Source organism: Trichinella spiralis (genome assembly GCF_000181795.1).
Source record: "Trichinella spiralis strain ISS 195 chromosome Unknown Scfld2, whole genome shotgun sequence".
NCBI classification, from domain to species: Eukaryota; Metazoa; Nematoda; class Enoplea; order Trichinellida; family Trichinellidae; genus Trichinella; species Trichinella spiralis.
In genome coordinates this window covers 465104-487122 of record NW_003526941.1, presented here as the reverse complement: position 1 = coordinate 487122, position 22019 = coordinate 465104, and the positions used below count along the sequence as shown (strand labels likewise).

The 22019-nt window shown below is 39.1% G+C and overlaps 5 protein-coding genes across 5 annotated transcripts; 3 read left to right on the top strand and 2 right to left on the bottom strand.

Moving 5' to 3' along the window:
- The first annotated feature begins 87 nt into the window (after positions 1 to 87).
- Positions 88 to 10007, top strand: Tsp_02564 (laminin subunit beta-1). Its single transcript, XM_003378842.1, has 8 exons — positions 88 to 121; positions 1161 to 1209; positions 3208 to 3616; positions 3688 to 4090; positions 4176 to 7920; positions 7996 to 8137; positions 8205 to 8538; positions 9871 to 10007. Exons 1-8 carry the CDS (start codon positions 88 to 90, stop codon positions 10005 to 10007), a joined length of 5253 nt encoding a protein of 1750 aa, XP_003378890.1.
- Positions 10008 to 11817: 1810 nt separating this feature from the next.
- Tsp_02563 (tetraspanin family protein) lies at positions 11818 to 12727 on the top strand. Its single transcript, XM_003378841.1, has 5 exons — positions 11818 to 11880; positions 11939 to 12013; positions 12078 to 12392; positions 12454 to 12537; positions 12677 to 12727. The coding sequence occupies exons 1-5, from the start codon at positions 11818 to 11820 to the stop codon at positions 12725 to 12727; spliced, it is 588 nt and encodes a 195-aa protein (XP_003378889.1).
- A 1779-nt stretch (positions 12728 to 14506) lies between these two features.
- On the top strand, positions 14507 to 15488 carry Tsp_02562 (conserved hypothetical protein). Its single transcript, XM_003378840.1, has 3 exons — positions 14507 to 15095; positions 15152 to 15258; positions 15330 to 15488. The coding sequence occupies exons 1-3, from the start codon at positions 14507 to 14509 to the stop codon at positions 15486 to 15488; spliced, it is 855 nt and encodes a 284-aa protein (XP_003378888.1).
- A 385-nt stretch (positions 15489 to 15873) lies between these two features.
- On the bottom strand, positions 15874 to 19504 carry Tsp_02561 (serine/threonine-protein kinase polo). Its single transcript, XM_003378839.1, has 15 exons — positions 19413 to 19504; positions 19257 to 19374; positions 19014 to 19153; positions 18396 to 18504; positions 18233 to 18340; positions 18053 to 18169; positions 17777 to 17994; positions 17425 to 17720; positions 17202 to 17318; positions 17019 to 17132; positions 16854 to 16952; positions 16610 to 16763; positions 16412 to 16541; positions 16100 to 16353; positions 15874 to 16042 (listed from the first exon to the last, which is right to left on the bottom strand). Exons 1-15 carry the CDS (start codon positions 19502 to 19504, stop codon positions 15874 to 15876), a joined length of 2235 nt encoding a protein of 744 aa, XP_003378887.1.
- A 251-nt stretch (positions 19505 to 19755) lies between these two features.
- On the bottom strand, positions 19756 to 21726 carry Tsp_02560 (hypothetical protein). Its single transcript, XM_003378838.1, has 4 exons — positions 21703 to 21726; positions 20836 to 20924; positions 20339 to 20495; positions 19756 to 19863 (listed from the first exon to the last, which is right to left on the bottom strand). The coding sequence occupies exons 1-4, from the start codon at positions 21724 to 21726 to the stop codon at positions 19756 to 19758; spliced, it is 378 nt and encodes a 125-aa protein (XP_003378886.1).
- Positions 21727 to 22019: the final 293 nt, after the last annotated feature.

Here is a 22019-nt window from a genome sequence, read left to right as displayed (position 1 = left end):
ATGCAAATGTTGAATGTCACCTTCAAACGGCATGAAATTTAAATAAATAAATATATATCCCTGAGTTTAGTTTCAAAATTTAAAGCAATGACTAATTTTGACGTTGCAGTTGAACATGCATGTAAGTTGGATGTGGTGAGAAGATGGAAATTTATGCATCAACCACTTAATAGTTTGTTTTATGGCCTTGAACCATGCTTCAATCTATAGGTGAATGTAATAATTAAAGCTTAATTTTGAGAAGCATTTGTATTGATTCGATGAGAAATTATCTGTTCACTTGTATTTGAAAAATCACTTGCATGTATCATTGACTCTAGTTGGAAATGGGGCATGTACGTTGAGAGGTGTTTTTTCTTTAAATATTTTTCAAATTTTCGACAGGATATTATTTTTCGCATGTAAAGCTGACACAGTTAAGCATTGATGTTGAAGTTTTTGTTTGTTTGATTGTTGAAAATTGTGAAATAATTCCCGCCGGATGTGGGTTTTATTGTGAGCGTTTATCAAAAGAAGGAGAAAAGGGAAAGTTTGGAGATTGAATTTAAATTTTTTTTTAAATTTGTATTATTTTCAACCTCTTTTCAATTTGGTTTCGCAGTTTGCTTTAGATAAGAGCAGAGTGAATATTTGCGTTGTCTGTTTGTGTTTGTTTTGGGGGTAGGGAGAAAGGTGCGCTATTTTTATTATGCCTTTCAACTGGACAGCGTTGTTATCGAATGGAATGTGGAAAGTGACTTCTCTGCCCGCACGCAGTGATTGCTCTGAATGTAAAAAGCATGACGAGTTTTCACTATATAATATAATATAATGTATATAATATGCAATTGGTGCAGTACGTGTGTGTGTGTGTGTGTGTGTGAGTGCTATTATACTATAGAGCTATGGCATATTTGTTAACTTACGTTGTTGGTTTTTTGTCTAGAATTTGAAAAATCAAATGTGAAGTGTGAAGTGTTGCAAAAATCTGGATGAATTATTTCTTTTTCTCTCTCTACTGCTTTTTTTGCTTACATTTCAATTCGGTTAAAAAATTATATATACTTTTTTTTGTACCAAGTTGCAAAGTTGAGATAGCTGAATGCAGTTTTTAGCCCTTGGGTGAAGTAGCAGTTTTGAAATTGAGATTTTTAATACGATTAGATTGAAACTACTTTCAGCAGAGGCAACATCGACGATGACTGGACAAACCGACGAGATGTATGCGTAGTAAGTAGTAGGTAGTAGTAGTCGACATGAATCAACCAAACAGGTCGGTTGATGCGTTGCTCAAATTGTGACGGTTCCATCCAATTATAACAGTAATTGTAATGAAAAGAAAAGTTTAATATCGTCCAGAAAAAAATGTACACGTCTGAATCATCGATCAATACGACAAAAGTTCAGCTTCTTTGAACTGTTTAAAAATAATCACTAAAAATCAAAGAATGCGATTGTTTTATTAAATTTTCAATTTCTCTCATGACAGTTGTGCTAGATTTCGAAGCAGATATGAAACAAATTTTCGACGTTAAATCAATGTTAGTTTTATGGAAAAAATATTGATTCATTTTTAAAAATAGCAACCGATTCATCATTTTGAACCAAAAGCAATGTTCACTTTCTTGTAGTTTAATAGCATCATACCAGCATAAGTTTCGAATCGAATGGATAGATGTGTTATTTGATCGACTCTAGGTATTTTTCTTTTCTCATTTTACTTCCATTTATTCAGCTGTGTGACCATTTTTTGATGATCATCGTTTTCCATTAGCAGTTGATTTATAAGTGTGTAGGTTTGTAGAAAATTATTGGAATTATCCCATCTTGTCAACGTGTTTAATTGTATCGTGATGGCAATCACAAATCATGAGCTTCATCGGCGGCTTAATTGGACTGTATTTGCAACGAGTGATTTATTGTTTTTCATGTTACTGGAACAAGATGGCATTGGCATTCTGCAATTGTACTTTTCTTCTCTTTGGGCTGCCTGCTAATTATGGGCTTTACGCTTTGGTGATAATGATTGCGAATTGTTTTTTGTTCGGCTTCTCTGTCAGCTTTCCGTTGGGTCAAGGAAGCTATTTCTTTTCACGCAACGCTGGTCAGCCAATGCTAATTGTGTTCAATTGTGCAAGGCGGTTTCAAAATCATCGCTCGACAGCAGTGGGAGAAGGTTTTCTTCAATTTTGAAGTTCCATGGCAAACATCTTGTTAGCAGCTTTTCTTTTCTCGTTGAACTTTACCAAACAAACAGTATTCTGTTTGAAGAAGATGGTTTTCACATTACCGTCATCATTTTTCGGTCTGTAGCCAACGGTCGATTCCAACTGACCCACTGGTCACTACTAACTGCTAGCTCTCTGACCTTTGGGAAGGTCGGTCGTGCGCTTCATTCATTAGCACTTGCATCTGTCTAATATCAACAGAGCAATATGCAAATACAAATCAGTGTTTCTCTGTTTGTTAGCAGTAGTTAGTTGTTCATTTTGAAATTGTTTTATTCGTTTCTTTCTCCTCATCTACGTGTAATAGATAGATGATCAAGAAGTAGCAGACGTCCGTTTCTAGAAATAAATGTATTACTTTTGGCTCGTTTGATTTATCAAAGATGAGGGGTTTTTTCTGTCTATTTTTATCTACGGAAGTAAGCGGCGAGCAACTATTGACGTGATTTTATTTTTTTATACATTTTTTATCATTTTGAAACTTTTGGTCAATAATGAATCAGCACCAATTGCTTTTGCATATTGAATACCATCATAGTTTGAGTAGTTGTCTGGGCATAATTTTGCAAAATGTTGCACCAATATTTTTTACGTTTTCCTCTTTTATATAAATATTATTTTTTTTCTTTTCAATTCACTAAGTAACCTTTAACGCGTAATGGGAATGTTTGCATTTTGAAAGAGCGTATTTGATTTAAGACAAGTGTGTGTGTGTGTGTGTGTAAAGGAAAGCTTATTTGAATAAAATGAAAATGTTACAGAGTAGATCGTGAGTTGTGGAATAATTGAAGAATAAGTTCTGTTTTTTTTTTATTATTTCAGATGATGCATTGGCATTCGTAGATTCTTCTTCTTCTTCTTCTTCTTCTTCTTTGGTGGACATATGCAACGATCGTAGCTGTTATCCGGCTACTGGAAATTTGCTCATTGGTCGTGAAAATCGGTTGACAGCTAGTTCGACATGCGGCTTGTTGCATCCGGAACGTTATTGTATTGTCAGTCATTTGGAAGATAGGAAGAAGTGTTTCACGTGCAACAGTCGCCAACCCTGGGCCAGGTATGTCAACGAGCGCAGTCATCGGATTGAAAATGTCGTTAGTGATCGGTTCGAAATGCGCGCGAAAAAATGGTGGCAGTCTGAAAATGGTTTGCAAAATGTCACAGTACGCTTGGATCTGGAAGCCGAGTTCCATTTCACCCACTTGATCATGACGTTCAAGTCGTTTCGTCCGGCGGCGATGATCATCGAACGTTCGTCAGATTTTGGCAAAACGTGGAAAATTTATCGCTACTTTGCCTACGATTGTGCCGAATCCTTTCCTGGTGTACCGGAAGGCATACCGAGACGTCACACGGATGTAATTTGTGATTCGAGGTACAGTTTCGTTGCACCGTCGACTGGGGGAGAGGTAATGGTGAAACAAAATTGTTTGTTCTGTTTGTTTTATTCAAATTGCATTGCACTCACTTTTCATTTCAGGTAGTTTTCAAAGTTCTTTCGCCTCACATTGCGCTTGAAGATCCGTATTCAGAAGAAATTCAAGATTTGTTGAGAGTGACAAATTTGAGAATCAATTTCACAAAATTGCACACGTTGGGCGACAATTTGCTCGACAATAGACCAGAAATTACGGAAAAATATTACTACGCCGTTTATGAGATGGTTGTTCGTGGTTCTTGTTCCTGCTATGGCCACGCGAGTCGTTGTAAGCCGATCGACGACGATGGTGTCGTATTATTTGGTTCCACTAGACCGGATATGGTACACGGTCGATGCGAATGCACGCATCACACGAAAGGTTTGAACTGTGAAGAATGTGAAGATTTTTACAACGATCTTCCTTGGAAGCCGGCAATTGATCGTGAAACGAACGCTTGTAAAAGTAAATTACTTACTTACTTACTTACTACTGCTAGTGTTATTACTTTTTCTTTTCAACAACAACAACATTATGTTCAAATGTTTAGGATGTAATTGTAACGAGCATGCAAATCGATGCCATTTCGACCACGCAGTGTACGAAGCATCGGGCTTTGTGAGCGGTGGGGTTTGCGACGACTGTCAGCACAACACGATGGGCAAAAATTGTGAAATGTGCAAACCGTATTTTTATCGAGATCCGGATCGAGCGTTGTCGGATCCTTATGTTTGTCGAGCTTGCGAGTGCGACTTGAGAGGCTCTTTGAATCAGGGCATCTGCGAAAGTGAAACAGATTCGGAGCGAAATCTAATCTCTGGTCGTTGTCATTGCAAAGTCCACGTGGTCGGCGACCACTGCGACGCTTGCAAAAACGGCTACTGGAACTTGGACCAGGATAATCCGGAAGGTTGCACTGCTTGTACGTGCAATCTGCTCGGAACGGTGAACAACGAAGGCTGCGACAAGAGAACCGGCGAGTGCACGTGCAAACGTCTGGTAACCGGAGACAACTGTGATCGTTGTCTGTTGGAACATTACGGTCTGAGTGAACAGTTGGACGGCTGCAAGCCTTGCGACTGCGACATCGGCGGCGCTTATGATAATTCGTGCGACGTGATGAACGGCCAGTGTCGATGCAGGGCCCATTTCAGCGGTCGTCGTTGCGATATACCCGAATCTGGCTATTATTGCGCCGGTTTGGATTTTTTCACTTACGAAGCCGAAGAAGCTGTTTTCGAAGGCCCTGCCGAAGTGGAACTGCGCGAACCCTACTGGGACGCTACCGAACCGAAGCAGTGGACCGGCAGTGGTTTCGTCCGTGTACGCGAATCGTCGGTGCTCAACTTCGCCGTCCACAACATCCACGTCGCGATGGACTACAACGTGGTGTTGCGTTACGAGTCGCCAATGCCGTCGACTTGGCAAAACGTGCGTGTCGACGTGATTCGACCGTCTCCACCAGATTCAACTGGACCTTGTGCCAACAGTCTGCCGAAAGACGACTTCATGCAACAAGTATCTCTGAAAGCTGGCGAACGTATTTACGACAGTGTTCAGACGGTATGCTTGGAACCGAACGTCCAATACCACATACGCGTGACTTTCGGCGAATACCAGCAGACGGGCCGTCCGGATCGAACGGCCGCACTACTGATCGACTCGTTGGTTCTGATGCCGAGTTCGGCGGCAATTGGGATGTTCATGGACGGTCCGGCATTGTCGGACGAGCGCAGGCGAGAATTTGACCACTTCAACTGCCGTCGGCTGGCGATGCAGTTGACGCCGGTCGATCAACTGCCCGAACCGTGTCGACGACAGTTTTGTCCAGTCGCGGCGTCGATATTGGACCGGGGCGTGGCGTGCGACTGCAATCCCACGGGTTCGGTGAGCGGTATGTGCGACCAGTTGGGCGGCCAGTGTCAGTGCAAGCAGAACGTGCTGGGGCGCCGTTGCGACGTCTGCGCGGCCGGGACGTTCGGTTTCGGACCCCAAGGTTGCCGGTCGTGCGACTGCAACAGCATCGGGGCGTTGGACAATTTCTGCGACTCCAACTCCGGCCAGTGCAAATGCCGCGAAGCGGTGCACGGTCGTCAGTGTGACCAATGCCAGCCCGGCTATTGGGGTTTTCCCGACTGCAGACCGTGCCAGTGCAACGGTCACGCGAACGTCTGCGACCAGAGAACCGGCGCCTGTGTGGACTGTCGCGACTTGACCGCCGGTCACCACTGCGAGCAGTGTCAGCTTGGCTATTACGGCGACCCACGTCTGGGCGTCAGCATCCCCTGTCGGCCGTGCCCTTGTCCCGGCGGTCCGGGTAGTGGGTTCCAGCACGCGGACAGTTGCTATTTGGACGCGGTTTCCGAAAGCGTGGTCTGCAATTGTCGGCACGGTTACGAAGGGGAACGCTGCGACCGATGCATCACCAACTATTGGGGCAATCCGAACGAGTTGGGCGGCAGTTGCGAGCGCTGCGACTGCAACGGCAACATCGATTTCGACGTGCCCGGTTCGTGCGACCAAAAGACCGGACGTTGTTTGAAGTGCACGTCGAACACCGACGGCTACCAGTGCGAGCACTGCATGGCGGGATTTTTCGGCGACGCCCAGACCCAGTCTTGCGCCAAGTGCGTCTGCAACATCCTCGGTACTGACATCACGGCCGGACCGTGCGACCGAATCACCGGCCAGTGTCCCTGCTTGCCGAACGTGGTCGGTCGAGAATGCGACGCTTGTGCCAGTGGTCATTGGAAAATTGCCAGCGGTCGAGGATGCGAAAGTTGCGACTGCGACGAACAGGGTGTCGAAGTGGACAACGACCAGCGGCCGTTGCTCCAATGCAACGAATTCGACGGCCAGTGCCCGTGCAAGCCGGGTCGGGGTGGTCGGACGTGCGGCGAGTGCGAAAACTACTACTGGGGCGACCCGAGCACCGGCTGCGTGCGTTGCCAGTGCAATTCGATCGGCTCCGAAACGTTGCAGTGCCACCGCGCCAACGGGTCGTGCGTCTGCTTGCCCGGCTCGGGCGGTCCCAACTGCGACCAGTGTGCCCGCGGTCACACGGGAACTTGGCCCCAGTGCGAGCCGTGCGGCGAGTGTTTCCAAAATTGGGATTCCATTCTCCAACAGCTCCGACGGCAGACCGACGATCTGGCCCACAACGCCACCCAGCTGGCCGACACCGGAGTTTCGTTTGTCTACGACGATCAGTTCAACGGTATCCAAACCAAACTTCGATCGATCGAAAACCAACTGTCCCAGGCGAACATCTCGTCCGACCTGCTCGACCAACTCCACTCGCAGGTCGGTCGTCTGCAAGCACGCGTCGACCAACTGCTGGCCCAGCTGAACGCAGTGGACAGTCGTTCGACCGGCTTGACGGCCGGCGTGGACACTGGCCACGAGCATCTGCGCTCGCTGCAGCAGCAGGCGGCCGACTTGGAACAGTCGGTGCTGGATTTGGAGCGCAACGTCACGGACCTTCGCCAGCGCGACCCTCGCGGGGCGTACAACGTCACCAGAGAAGCGGCTCAGCTGTCACTGCGGGCTCGTCAACTGGCCGACGCGACTGAACGCGTGGTCGCCGAATCCGAAGCCGAACGTCGACGGACCAGGGATCTGCTCGACGCCAACGCCCGCGACTTCGACCACCAGTTCAAGCAGAACCAGAACGCCTTGGACGAGCTCGACCGCCGGCTCGTCCACTTGGAAGCTCGACTGCCCGATTTGAACCGCCAAATCTGCGGCGCCCGAACCGACGGCGGCGAACCGTGCGACGACCTGTGCGGCGGCGCCGGCTGCTCCCGTTGCGGCGGGGCGTCGTGCCGCGACGGTTCCGCGACCAAAGCCGAACGGGCGTGGCAGTACAGTCGCGAGGCGACCGACAAGCTCGAACACAAACAGCGCCAAGCCAACGAACTGACGCTGAAATTGCGCCACGCGCAAGCGGACAGCGATATGGCGCTGATCGACGCCGGCCAGGCGTTCGAGACCGCCGTCCGAGTAGCCCAAGTCGCCAACGACACCCGGGCTGTGTTGGGCGCCCTGTTGGACCGCGCTGCGGGCTTGTTGAACCGCGACGCCCAGGCGACCGCGGCCACGCCCGACCAGATCCGCCTGCTGGCCGAACAGGTGCTGAATATGACCATTTCGCTGGACAAACGACGAATCGAAACGTTGGCCGACCAGATTGGAGACAATTTGAAAAAGTTGACCAACATACAGGCGATTTTGCACGACACTCGCCACCATTCGACCGAAGCGCAGCTGTTGAAAAATCGTGCCGACCAATCGAAGTGTGATTTACATCCATATTGATGCCCATATTGAAAAGAGATTTGATATATATATTTTTTTTTCCTCTTTTCTAGAGTTCGAATCGAAACTGTCGAAAAAACTGCCCAAGATGTGATGAAAGCGTTGAACGATTCGAAACATTTCCAAACCATTGCCAAGCAGGCGATTTTGTCGGCGAATGAAAATTTCGATCAAACCAACCAAGATTTGAAAGCGGTAAAATTGAATGAAATTATTTTCAATTAATTAATAAATTAATTAATTTTTCAATATAAATAAATAGATTGCTGAAACGACCGAAACCGCTGAACAAATTGTCAACGCGTCGGTGGAGCTGTTGGCCAGTTTGAGGGAAGATTTGAAAAAAGTCGAAGTGGAATATTTGCAAATTGGCAAAGATGTCGAACGGGCGTTGGTTGTATCCGAAAGCGCCAGGCAAAAAACCGAGCAGGTCGAAGTGAAACGCAAGACTCTGGAACAGCAGTATAAAGAGGCGGAAAATTTGCTGAACGAAAAAATCGGTGACAACGAAGCGGCCCGACAACGAGCTGAACAACTTCGACAAACTGCCACGAAATTGTTGGAAAAAACCGAAAAACATCTCAGCGATATAGAAGGTAATAATATGCGGGGCCAATTGGTTTGGTGGTAATCCCACGCGCTCGCGCGCGATTCGGTTTTTTTTTTGATCAATTCTTTCTTTGCGCAGCATGATTTCAGTTTTTTCTTCCCCCAAAAAACTTAATATCTACCAAATCAAGAACTGTTTTATTTTTTCTGTTCATTTTTTTCCACTTGAAATGTAATAATTATTATTACAACAATGCGTATGTTCTCTTAGAGTCTTGCAGTTGCAGTTGTTGTAGTTTTGTAGTTGTAGTTGTAGTTGTTGTGTAGTTGCCTCACAATTTGCTGTCGTTGTTGTATATAATTTGCTTGTTTGCTTGTTTGCATGTTTGCTTCATCACACAGACCAACCGCACAGAAAAACAACAACACACAACAGTGCACAACACATTCGATTGTTCATTGTAGAGTTGAGGAAAATTGTCAGCGTCAATGAGGTGACCATGTCGGATGTGGAAAACCGACTAGCCGGCTTGCTGAGCACGGTCGACGCTGCTACCGATTCCATTCAGTACTACTTGAAAGCTTACGACCATTGCTCATGTCCGTCGTCTGAAGATTCTGTTGTTGATTTGGAACGTCCATCTTGCTCACTGAAAATTCCCAATACTGGCACATTTTGAATGCTAATCACAATTATTCCACTGCACCACCACCACCACCACCACCACCAACACTGTAGAGCTATTATTTACACACACACACACACACATTCTGTAAATCCTATTACACTGTTTGTTCTGTTTTTCGAAATTTTTTAGTGAATAATACTGTTGTGCAAGTAAGCAAGATGAAAATAACAACGACAATCAAAACAAAATTAAGAATGACTCTGTTTTTTTGTGAAAATGCAATTTCCACTCTTATCCATGCATGCCATTTGCAAGCAACAGATTATGACACGTTCTTGTTCTGTGCGTGTGTATGCGTGTGCGTATTTATATGTTTCATTTCATCTTTTTGTTTTTTTTTCTTGCTGTACAGATGATATAGCTGTGCTTTTTCTGTTCACTTTCCTACCTTACCACTTATTCTGTTTTTACTTTCTGTACACTCATAAGCATAAAAGTGACCAGATGTTCCATTTTTATATTTCTGTTTCTATTTCTTTTCTTTTTGCTTCTACTTTTTTCTCTTCTGCTCTGTATATATATATATATATATATATATATATATATATAAGAGATTGATTAACGATAACACATTTCTTCATACTCATACTCTCTTTCTCAGTTACCAACCCACGACCCCACTGATGATGCTTATTCTTTTTTTAATTTGTTTGTTTGCTTTGTTGTTGTTTTCTTAATTTGCTTTTTCAGAAGAGCGCAAGGCGCTCGACGCCAACGAGCTGCGACTAGCTGCTTTTAGCAAAACGCTGCAACAGCTGAACAGTCGCCTGGAGCATTGCACAGCCCATATTGAAGAACGAACCAAATTTTATGAACATTGCGATTGAACCTTCTCATAAAATTACTACTTCCCTTCACTCACTTGCCAACCGGACCAGGTTGTTGCTGTGAAACAACATACGACAAAAACATTATTTGCGCTGTTGTTTTTTTTTCTTTTATCCTCTTTCCATTCAAATATAGTTAAACTATTTTTTGAACAACCTTGTAATTTTAATTTTTGCTCCTTTTACCTGTCGATCATCTTAATCTGGCGTTTAATTTCTACTTTCCCTTCCCGTTCGAAAATCCCGTGTTTCTTCTATCTCTGCCAAGATGAAACTGATACTGCCATTTTTTTTGTTGTCTCGTTTTTATTGACATTTTGTCTTTTACATTTTATTAAAATCACCATATGCTTACTGCTTTGCTTCATTGACGCATTGTGAAAATTGGTTACTATTTGACGTTCTCGTCTGGTGCAAAAAATATTTTTTCCTCACCTACAGTATAGCGTGTTTTTTTGATTTTCAAGTAAGAACAGAAAAAAACGTTATTATTCTTATTTATTTTATCGATTGCAATATTTTTGAAAATGGATTCAAAATGAATGAAATTTGGCCAGTATGTTGTGGTCAGCAAGTCGATTAACAGTTAGTTCGACAAAAACAAGAAGGTAAATTCATGTCGACAATTTCATTTAAATGTAAGAAAGATAAAGGAAGAGAATTAACAAAAAATACAAGCATTTCCACTTGTACACTTTTTTAATTACGTCAGAAATGAAATAATTCGGTCACACAAATAATTTGTACCTAGAAAAAAGAATCACAGCTATACAAATTGATCGAATTGCATACACTCTGTATGATATGTGAAGCTGTGTGAAAATGGAAGTGTCGACAGACCAGCAATTGGACAGAAAAGTGGGACAACATTGCAGACAGACGGTGGACTTATTTCTAGAACTTGTTGTTGCTTAGTCTTAAGCTTCGTAACGTGAAGACGACGTCTACGAAACATCCGACGTTGAACGACAATGAAATTGGACCAAATATTCAACTGCACTGCTTATGGAAAACTGGGACAGTTCACAAGATATTCATTCTATTGTACAAATTTATTATCCATGGTAAGATTTACTTTTGATTTATTTTGTTAATTTCGTTAATTTGTGATTTATTTCTTCGTATGAACTCGTGCTAGACACCAACCAACAAAATGCACAGTACTCGCGTTAATAATTCACGATTCTTCGAATAATGTTGCTTTTTTTGCAAAATTATGCTATTAGAAAAGATCACAGCTCACTGCTGGATGTTTTTTCGTTATATTGTTGATTATTTTGCTTTCTCCAACTAAAATGTACAAAGTGAAGATAAATTTCCATTAATACATTGCTTTATCATGACTACAGTTATTTGATTTTCAAGAGCATATATTTTTTTACATTAATGTGTGTTAAAAATTTTACACTTTCAAACGAATGATTATTTTTCAAAATAACAAGACATTCAGTAATGGGCAGAATGCAGCACTGAAGAAGTTTTCATCGTATAAAACTTGAAATCATTGTGTACATATTCACACTGATATGTATGGAAGAAACGGTTAACTTAACGGTTCTTTGCTTTTTGCCCATTTCATTCACGTTTTTTATTCATTTTCAACTTTGAAAAAAATTCCAACAATGTATGCTTCTTTTCAAAGGAATACTTTTATCTATTATGCAAATATTTTTTGCATTAGCTTTTAAATATTGCTGCTATTGGTTGCGGTTTCTGGGTGTTATTATGCAAAAAGCAATTTGCTGCCCTTTTCGAGCCGAAGCTTTTCGTCGACGTGGGTTTTCTGCTGCTGTTTATCGGAGCGATAAGCATGTGCATGAACGTTATTGGATTTTACGTTACCAGCCGTGAATTGCGTTGTTTCATGTACGCTGTGAGTATGGAATTGAGTCTGTTTGAAGGCCGAAAATTTCATCGTTTTTGTATTGCAGTTTTCCGTTACCTGCTTAGTTCTGTTTTTGATGTTATTGATGGCTGGTGTAATGGCATTCATTTTTCAAAAACAAGTAAGGTTTTTCGCTTCTAATCAAAATTATTCGATTTTTCATTTCAGTTGAACCGAAATTTTAGCTTGTTGTAAATGCATTGGATTTACAAATGCTTACATCGCTGAAAACATTTTATGGTCAGCCTGCAGACGATGCCGTGACTGACGCTTGGGACAAGATGCAAGAGCAGTTTCACTGTTGTGGAATTGATGAAACGCAAAAGTCGAATTTTATCATCTGGCGAACTTCAAAATGGCACATGGATCAGCCTGAAAAGTTGAAAAAATTGGTTCCGGCGTCATGCTGCGTTAAACTGAACGGTCAGTACGTTGATATAAATGCTTGTCAAATGTTCGATCCTGATTCGAAAGTAAACACAACTGCAATTTACACTGAGGTTATACATATCAACATTCATTCATTCATTATAATTTCCATTGAAAAGATTTCAATTTTAGGGATGTTATCGTCGTTTTGAAAAACATCTTTTTCAAATTTCATCCATCGAAGGAACACTTGGAATTCTTGCCAGTCTTTTTCTTGTAAGCAATTTCACAAATTCATCATTTACATAGATACTCTTCGAAAAATGTAACAAAATTCAACGCGCAATTTATCATAATTCATCAATAAGGAAATTTTTTATTCACAATTTTGTGTTTTATGTTTTTTTCATTTTAGATAAAGCCATCATTTTTCTGTGCTCTGTTGGCTCGTCTTACTCAAAAGTGAAATGGACTGATTGACTAAGCCGTCCAAAGCACAGCTATTTATTATTATTATTATTATTATTATTATTATTACTTTCTTAATTTTTAAATGCAACAATTTTTTAATCTGTACTTCTTCAACTTTGAAATAAAATGAACATTTTGAAACAACTGATCATTCGTTTGATTAATGCTATATATTAATGTTTTCCATTTTAGACTTCAGTTATTGTATTGTATTGTATTGTTGTTCTTTCAGTTCATGTCGCTAGATGCATCATTTGGCTTCGTTTCAGTTCATCGGCTATTATATTGCATCTGTAGTCGACAGACAGTCTATTTAACATTTCTTTGGCTAATCGGTCAACGTCAACACACCACTTAGTGCATCGTTCAAAATGTACAACACAAAACAGGTAAGAATTATATTTTTTGCTGTTGATTTTTCAATACTAAATTAATAAAAATTAAAAGCATGGTTTATTTTTTCGTTATTTAATTCGTGAATGAATTTTTATCTTTCGACAATTGATTAAAACGATTATGTGAAGAAAAAGTAGGTATACTGTAAATTTAAACGGTGTTCTCACGTACAATTGTTCGTCATGTAATGAAGTGTATTTTTATGCAGCTGTTTTCCGCAAAATTTAGCAATATAAATTTTAAAGAAGACTAGGAAATTTTTTTTCGGCATCATGGGCATATTTGTTTGTTTCGTTGTAATGTTTCAAGGAAATAAGTTTGCCCAAGCGTGGAATTTGGGCTTTTTTCTACCCGATGATTTATAAGCGCACATTTCGGCGGTTTTTTTCCTTTTGACGCCGAGTACGTGGTGCATTAGGCATTGTGTTGAGGAAGTCGCCATCTTCTTGTACACTTAGCGCATCATTATGATAGCAGCTTTAACGTTGCCAAGTCGGCTGCGTAGATTTGTCACTTGAGACGCCAGTTGGCCATTGCGCCGACCGACCTTTTCTCCAATTTTTTCAACGAACTAGCAACCAAGGCACACTTAAAACTTTAAATTCAACTTGCTTTATTATTATTATTATTCATCAACTTGTCAGTCAGTCAGTGTTCGAACTTTCGGAGCTATCCAACGTCCAAACGACTAGTTAAGCGTGAATTGTCCAAGTGGTATCAGTGCCTGCTTGCAGCTGTTAAAATTTAAAGCCATTTCATCCATCTTCTTCTCATCCTGATTGAAAAATAAGTAATATACGTGTATAAATGTCATTGTGTATATGTTTATGTCTACTTTTGAGTGAGTTTGTGTTCGTGTGCGCGCGCGTGCGTGCGTCTGTTCGTGAATATCTATCTGCATAGAACTTCTTCTTTATTCATTTTCGAAATTTTACATCTTTCTCGAAATTCGCCCACTCGAAGTTCACAGTTGGTGGAATTTTCACGTTTTAATCAAATTAAACGGACAAAAATAGCTCAATTCTTTCTATTTTTTTTCCAATATCACTTTATCACATCTTCAGATATATATGATTTCATTCATCACCTACAATAATATCACTGGAATGTTTCAAAAAGGTAACTCTGTTGTTGATCATTTTCAATTTGCATCTTGGAGTAAAAGCAAGCAAGCACTGTGTCGCTTATGTATAACAGTTATCTGTTTTTATTTTCAATTCAGCATTTTTCATTCGCGTCAAGTCAAAAACTCAATTTAAAATAGTCATACCATGTTATTTTTCAATGCACATATATTGTGTTCTATTGATCGAATATTGTTAATTCTCGTTTTAAAGATACAGCAGTTGTTGAATAAGAACCAGACAAACAAAAACAAATGGAAAGTAGCGTGAATACGGAAACTTCAGAGTACAATCAAGATACAGTACGCGAAGTACAGTCATACGATCAAGACTCGTTCGAGTCGGACAGTTTGCATCCCGAAGAAGAGGTGTACCTTGGCGACAATGACAATCCCACCCTACCGTTACAACAGCACTCAGTTTTGACCGATACAATTGTCGTTCGTCACCCACGGTCCATTATCATTTGTGCCGCCATTCAACTCTGCTTAGCTATACAAATACTGATATTTGCCATCATTTGCCACTTTTACGACGGATGTCCGTACAAAAGCAGCCTGTGGATGTCGACCATATTCTGCGCCAGTGCCATATTGGGAATTGTTTTTGTAAAATTGCATCCCAAACGGATGTTACTTTTAGTTTACACTGGAAGTACACTGAGTTCGATCGTTCTTAGTGTGATTCTGTTTGCCATCACCGCCTGGCTGTTGGACAAACAGGAAAGAACAATTCGTCAGGATGGTTGGCGTCATTCGCAACCACTTTTCGAGCTCAATCGAATGGTAGAAAATACCATCATTGCCATGTACACTTTGCATATGGTATTTACACCAGCCCATGGTAAATTTTCTCTCTCTCTTTCAGAAACAGTTCATAATAGTAAAAAATATTTTCAGGTGTTTGTGCCATCGTTTCATTGATACTCTGCTATTATAACGTTGTCACTCCAGAAGAAGAATTGCACAAAGGCTATTACGTGTCTCGAAGTGCTTTTGGGCATCAAGTACGGTTTAAGATGTTTTATCACACTTGTGTACAAAAAATTCACTTGTTGTAGTATATTTCAAATTTCAGACAGTTTTAGTACCGCTCAATGTTCGCACAGGAGCTAATTTGGCTGGCACCAACGAAACTGCTCACCTGCTGACAATGATGGATCAGAACAACAGTCATAGCAAAAGCACGCAGACACCAATCGCCGATAGAGTGTTTATGAAAAATCGGCCGCGCTAACAAGAGATGGAGAGGAGGGAAAGAGATTTGGCAAGCTGCTTTTTTTTTAATTTTCACCAACTTTTCCCTGGGAATGACAGGATAAACATTGTTGCTCTGTAATCGAACTTAACCACATAAAGTGTGATTTATATTAAAAATATAAATATAAATAAATAAATGTATATATATATTATACAAAGGCGACAGACATGTGCAATGGTAAAATTTAAGATTAAACACGTCGGAACGATTAATTCCAACGTTACTGCATTAATCAGAAATGGTGCTTTAATTTTTAGAATAATTATAATGTATAGAGCGGATGCGGAAACTACTTTATAAAATTTGAATCAGTCAACTGCAAACCGAGGGCACAACGACTAAAACTACCTCATTTTTGATATTAAATTTTGCCTGTTTTCGCCACCTCTTGCATATCTTGTTCTTGTTCTGTTGCGGGATTCAAACCTGCACTCTGCGGACCTGTTGACGAGCCCGTCTTTCTGCTACTGCCACTCGCCTGGTGTAATATGAGTCGCTCGACCATGCTGCGGGCATACTTCAAACGTGACCTGAAATTTGGACTTTTTAAACATCCTTCTCTTCTCATTTTCCCTTCAAATGCTTACAACAAATCCTCACTGCATCCACTTTTAACCAGCGCCGATATTAGATAGGTGTTAAAATTACGCTTTTCGTCCATGTAAGTCACTGCTTCCATCAGTGGGCACAAAACCAACTTGGTATGATCATGAAAGAAGTTCACTTGTACTGTGCCGTTGTTCAACAGAAAAACAATACAAGAACGAGTACGAAACCAATCTCGCAGTGACGGAAGACGTGCCAATTCATCCCCTGCCGATGGAGCCTTGTGAGCTCCAGCCTAGAGAGTTCCCTGATAAAGTATGGAATTTGTTGGGCACCTAGACGCTACTATTTACCTTCAACAAATGTTCGTGCATGTAGCTCTTGAAGTACTTCATCAGTGTTACTTTCTTTTTCAAAAACTCCGGAAAATTTTCGGTGGTGCAGTATACTTCCTCATCGTTGAACTGAATGAACTGCAACTGACTGAAATTGCACAATAGAAATAAATTTTTGAGACAAAAATCTATTCAAATTTAAAATAAAACATCAACCTCTCATCAGCATGCAGAACCAACTTTGTTTTGTCATTGAACATCACTCCAACGCTGTTGTCGCTCAACTGATAGCCAATACCGTACTTGTCTGAATAATCGACCCACTTGCTAATCCAGAATACAGGAGCTAACGCAGGATCTTCGGCTTCATCTGAAATTTTCAGAAATATTATTTCAAAGATCAAGTTTAAAATGAAATTGGTGTAGATATGACAGCGCAATGTGAATAAATGTTACATACCCATACAAGGTGGTGTATTTCTAGTTGGATTACGCGTAATCTCAGTCAACAGTCGAAACAACGTACCCAAGTGCGTGTCAACAGCAATCTCTTGTTTAACTACATGATGAAGGTGAATCAAAAAAAAGAAAGAAAACCACAGAAAAATATTCAATTTATAAATACCACAGATAGATGTTTCAAAGCGTGGCTGCTGCTTTTCAGCAAGCATCTCTTTTCCTTCAGGAACAGAAGTTAGTGCACGAGGCGGTCCGTCGATTTGGCCTTTGCCTGCCGCATCTATAGATTATTTTCAAATTAAATATTTGACGGAAAAAGAAAATGTGGATTTGCCCAAGAAAAGCTAACCGGAGTTAAATGCTGCTAGTGGTTTCCGGTCAAGTTGTAACGGTGCACGAAGAGCTTCGACAGGAAATTTTGGAGCCATGGTGAGACAAGATGTTGGTAGACGAAGCGGACAGAAACCTTCAAAGATACATTTTCAGGTATATATATTTTTTTGAAAATCTTTCTCATATTTTCTACATTGTCAATTTCATATTAATTCAAACAAAATCATAAATAATTATACCGGAAGTCATGAAATCGAAGTTCAAGGTTTCTTTGATAGTTGGTCTATTTTTCGGATCAGACTGTAACAACCGAAGAATCATCTGACGAGCAGCTGGGCTCAAACGACTCGGCAGGTGGTAATCGTTGCGCTGAATACGTGAATACGTATCTTTCAGTGACGATGTCTCAAACGGTGGATTTCCAACAAGCAGAGTGTATAAAATGCACCCAATTGCCCATAAATCCACTTCATAGCTGTGACCTTTCTTGGAAAGCATCTCAGGTGCGATGTAATTTGGAGTGCCGCAGAGGGTTCTAGAAAAAGATACGAATTTTTCCAAAATGAAGATTAAAACACGAAATAAACGTACTTTTTCCTTTCACCATCATAATCAAGTTTCGTAGCCAAACCAAAGTCACCTAATTTGACCATCATATCATCATTGATGAACAAATTTCCCAATTTCAAATCGCGATGAATGATGCGATTTTCGTGCAAATAAATTGTTGCGTCAACAATTTGATGAAGGAAGTAACGTGCTTCCGGTTCTGTAATTGTTCGGCGTCGCTTGTGCAATTCCATCAGCGACTATAATAATAACCACGACAATAAGAGTGAGTCTACAATTTTTTTAATCCAAATTTACCCTTCGGCGACACAGTTCCAATAAAATGTAAACATTTTGATCGTCTTCAAAAAAGCTGTGAAACTGAACGACATGCTTGTGCGAAAGTTGAGAATGAATTTGAATTTCTTGAGCCATCTTGAAAAGAAAAACCATATTCAAATTTCTATGGAAAAGGGTAATCTTGAAGAAGTTTCTTACTTTATCTTTTTGATGTTTTTTGACAAGTAATGTTTTCGAAACAACTTTTCCAGCATAAGTGCGATTAGTGGACGATTCCGTGAGCTCATAGCAGCGAGCGAAACCACCCTGAAAATTCAAATTATCAAAGAAGCAGCGACAATTTATTCATTCATTCATTCACCTTTCCCAGAAATTTTCCTTTACAATATCTAGTGCCATGTTTTGGATTCACAATAATATCAGGCAATTCCTTTTGTTCTTCTTTCTTTTGTCGTTCAGCCATCGCAGTGCTTCAAAATCAAATCGAATTCAACTGAATTCACTAGATTACGGTTTAAAAGATTGAGCTTGATCATCATTTTAAAGTAGGCCAAAATGACCTACTTAATTCAAATCAACGAATATGAGATAGAAAACTTTAAAACAAATATAAACATATTAATACATACAATTTTGTTTAATTTAAACTTAAAAACGGCAAAATTTTAAAATCAAATGCATTTTTAACAATTCTTTAAAGAGAAATAAAAGTCATTTAATTTTATTTTAAAATTAGATTTTTCAATTTATAATTTAACGCAGAAGCAAATAAAAGTTAATAAACTTCTGTTAGTTAATAATATTAATGCTAAACAAATTTTATATGTACTTTACTCTCAAAAATGTAATACTGTGTTAAGTCGGAGGTTAGCAGCAGTAAAATATGGTGTGCTCATTTTTATTGCACTTTCCCTTCCGATATTTCCTCGTCGAGTGTTTATTGTTGTTAATCGTGCATTTTTGAATAAAACGTATTTACTTGAAGAGTACTTCAACCATCTGAATTATTTGACGACGACCTTTAGAACTGGGAAGTAAGATGTTAGCTTGCGTGGGGCGCTTGTCGGAATTCGAAGAATCGAAAACTCCGTCAAAAATTAGAATATGTTGCACACCACCCTTTAAAGTACATTAATTAAGTAAACTTTATAAACATCGTGTTTAAATATCATATTATTATTGACTATGGAGAGTTCATATTTTTTATAAGATTGCATTCAACTTCTGTGAACTGCTGCTTTAAGAATATTATGATGTTCGATGTAGGCAGCTTATGATTATTTTGTAACGTCTTCTTAGCGCATTCATGGTTAAAAATAGTAAGAAGCCCACTGCAGTTGCTGAAAAATATTTCTAAAGCATATCACAATTTTAATACTTTTCAAAACGCTTAAATCCGTAAATGGCCGCGTTTATTGGTAGATGTTTGTAGAAATCATGTGTAAAATGAAACGTGAAGTCGAATTGCATTATTTTTTTATAAATTTGTTTCTTAAACTCTTTGAGTTCATAATAAATAACAGAATTTTGTAAGGTTTTCCTTGTTAATTGAACATTTGTACTTGCTTTTCATTTGTTAACTGTAATGTCGGAATGGAGAATTTTTTGATTTTTTAAGTTGATCGCTACCAGGGTGATATGGATTCATCTTTGCTTAAACAAAGAGAAGCTTTCTTGAAGCGAGCAAGTGCTGTACCTTCGGTTTTTAATCGTCAAGACCGTTATAGTAGTGCAACCAACACATCTGAAAGGCATAATAATACGTCTGTCAAAAATGCTGCTGTCCTTTCAGCTGTTAAGAGACCCAAAATGGCTAAATCTGGTAGGTTCTGCAACTTATTTGAATGCTTTTGTTATTATTATTTGTTTTAAATATTCCTTGTTTGTTTTATATTTACATTAAAAAAACAGTTGGTTCACTTTTTGAATTTTAGTGGTCGATTACAAAAACGCCAAAGCGTGTATGGCAACGAATTTTGGTATACTGGCTAAAGTTTTGGAACATATGAAAGTAAAATATTCATTAATGAAAGAATTATACTTTAAACTGTATAATTTATTGTATAAAGAAACGCTTTTTGGAAAACTTGAATTGGAGTTTGTCTCTAGAAGAAATTTTTGAAGAGCTCCAAATGTTTGGAGTTTCGGGTAAAATTTCGATGTGGCTCAAAGAAGTAAATTTCTTGAAATTGATATTGTTATTACTATTATTACTCAAGGCACTTTAAAGTTATGTGGTCATTTAGATTCTACCGGGTCATCCTCGCATGAATGTCGATGAAGATGGTAAGTTCACTTACAAACCTCCATACAAGGTGAAAGGAAAAAATTCTTTGTTGGCGTTATTGAAACGTCGTGAAATTGATGGTGCTGGTGCGTTGCTACTTTCTGAACTTTATGATTGTGTTCTTCATCCAGATAAACTTGTTCAGGTATTTTTTTTGCGGGTGCTATGCCGCATCTTTAAAAATACAGTATGAAATAAATATACAAAAAAGTTTTTTGTCAGGCTCTGGGCAATCAAGTTCTTGCTTTGAATGTCAGTTTAAATAAGCGTAAGGATGTGGCTTTGTTTTACAATGAGTCAGAACCGTTTCATTTGGCTGTAGATGAAGGTAAAAATAATATACAGAAATTTATTTCAGTATTAACTTTTATTTTCATTTATAGATTTAAAGATGATGTGGCGAAATATATCAGTTAGTCAGTATGATGACGAGAAGTTAGAAGAGTACGTAAGAAAGCAGGGCTTGGACACCTTGCTTGGCTTGAAACATCGAGATGGCCCTGGCAAAGCTCACATTCCTAAAAGAAAGCCAAGGAAGAAGCCTGTAGTTTTACAGAATGAACATTTATCTAAAACTGGACTTTTAGAATCGTATGATTGAATCTAAAGAAAACAATAAAGTTATGAAATAATTGACTGATGCAGTTTTATATTGAAAAGCATTCTGTGTGGCTTTTTGAAATGTTACTCATGAGCACGCAATTTAAAAATGCTATTTGATTTAAAATTGTATTAATGAATTGTTTCATTTTTGGAATGTATAGTTTGCCTATATTAAAAATTATAAAACTGTGATTCAGAAAATTTTTTTACACTTTCATTAATGCTTTGGCAGTACTATATGCGTTATAAGCATTTTTGAAAATGGTATCTATCTGCGTTCGAATTAATTTTTCCATTTTGAATGATTTAATTTTATATTTTGGTACTGCCAGTGAGAAAAGTATCGATCAATATGGAAATAATTACTTTATTTGAAAAAAATGTAGCCGCATTCATGCATATATTTTAAAAATAAAATTTTATTATATTATTACTTATTTTTTTACTGAGTTAAAAAATTTATCCTATATCTAAAATTCAAAATACTTTTATTTCAATTTATATAATTTAAATTAATGCTTTTAGTTAAAATTCTCCAGTAGCTTAAATTAATAAACCTTGATTATTATTTTATGATAACCTGGACATACAATTATTCTACAGTAAGATTTGAAATACTTTTTCTTTAACGTGAGTCAATGTGTATTTCTTATATTTCTGTATACTACTAAGAAAAGGACAACTAACCTGATCATTAAGCTGAAAGCGGGTAAGAACTTATTTCAAAAATTGTTAATCGACTTTTGAGTGATCATAAAGTCCACATTTTTAAAACAACTTGGTATATAACAGTCCTATGCATGTTTGCTATTTATTATTGCTTTGCATTTATTAGCTACTTTGTTCTTGATCTTGGTCACTTTCTTATGCATGCCGAAATAAAAGCATCGCTTTATATTTCATTTTATATTATATTAAATATTATTTTATTTTATTTCATTTCATTTCCGATTTGTTGAATTGATAATACAGCTGTATTGCTGTCCAGCGAAGTTGTTTTACATATTTTAATGCTACTAATATTTTGCATTTCTATTTATACTTGTATGACAAGTAAAATTGTATGTAATTTAGAATTTTGCATTTCATATACTT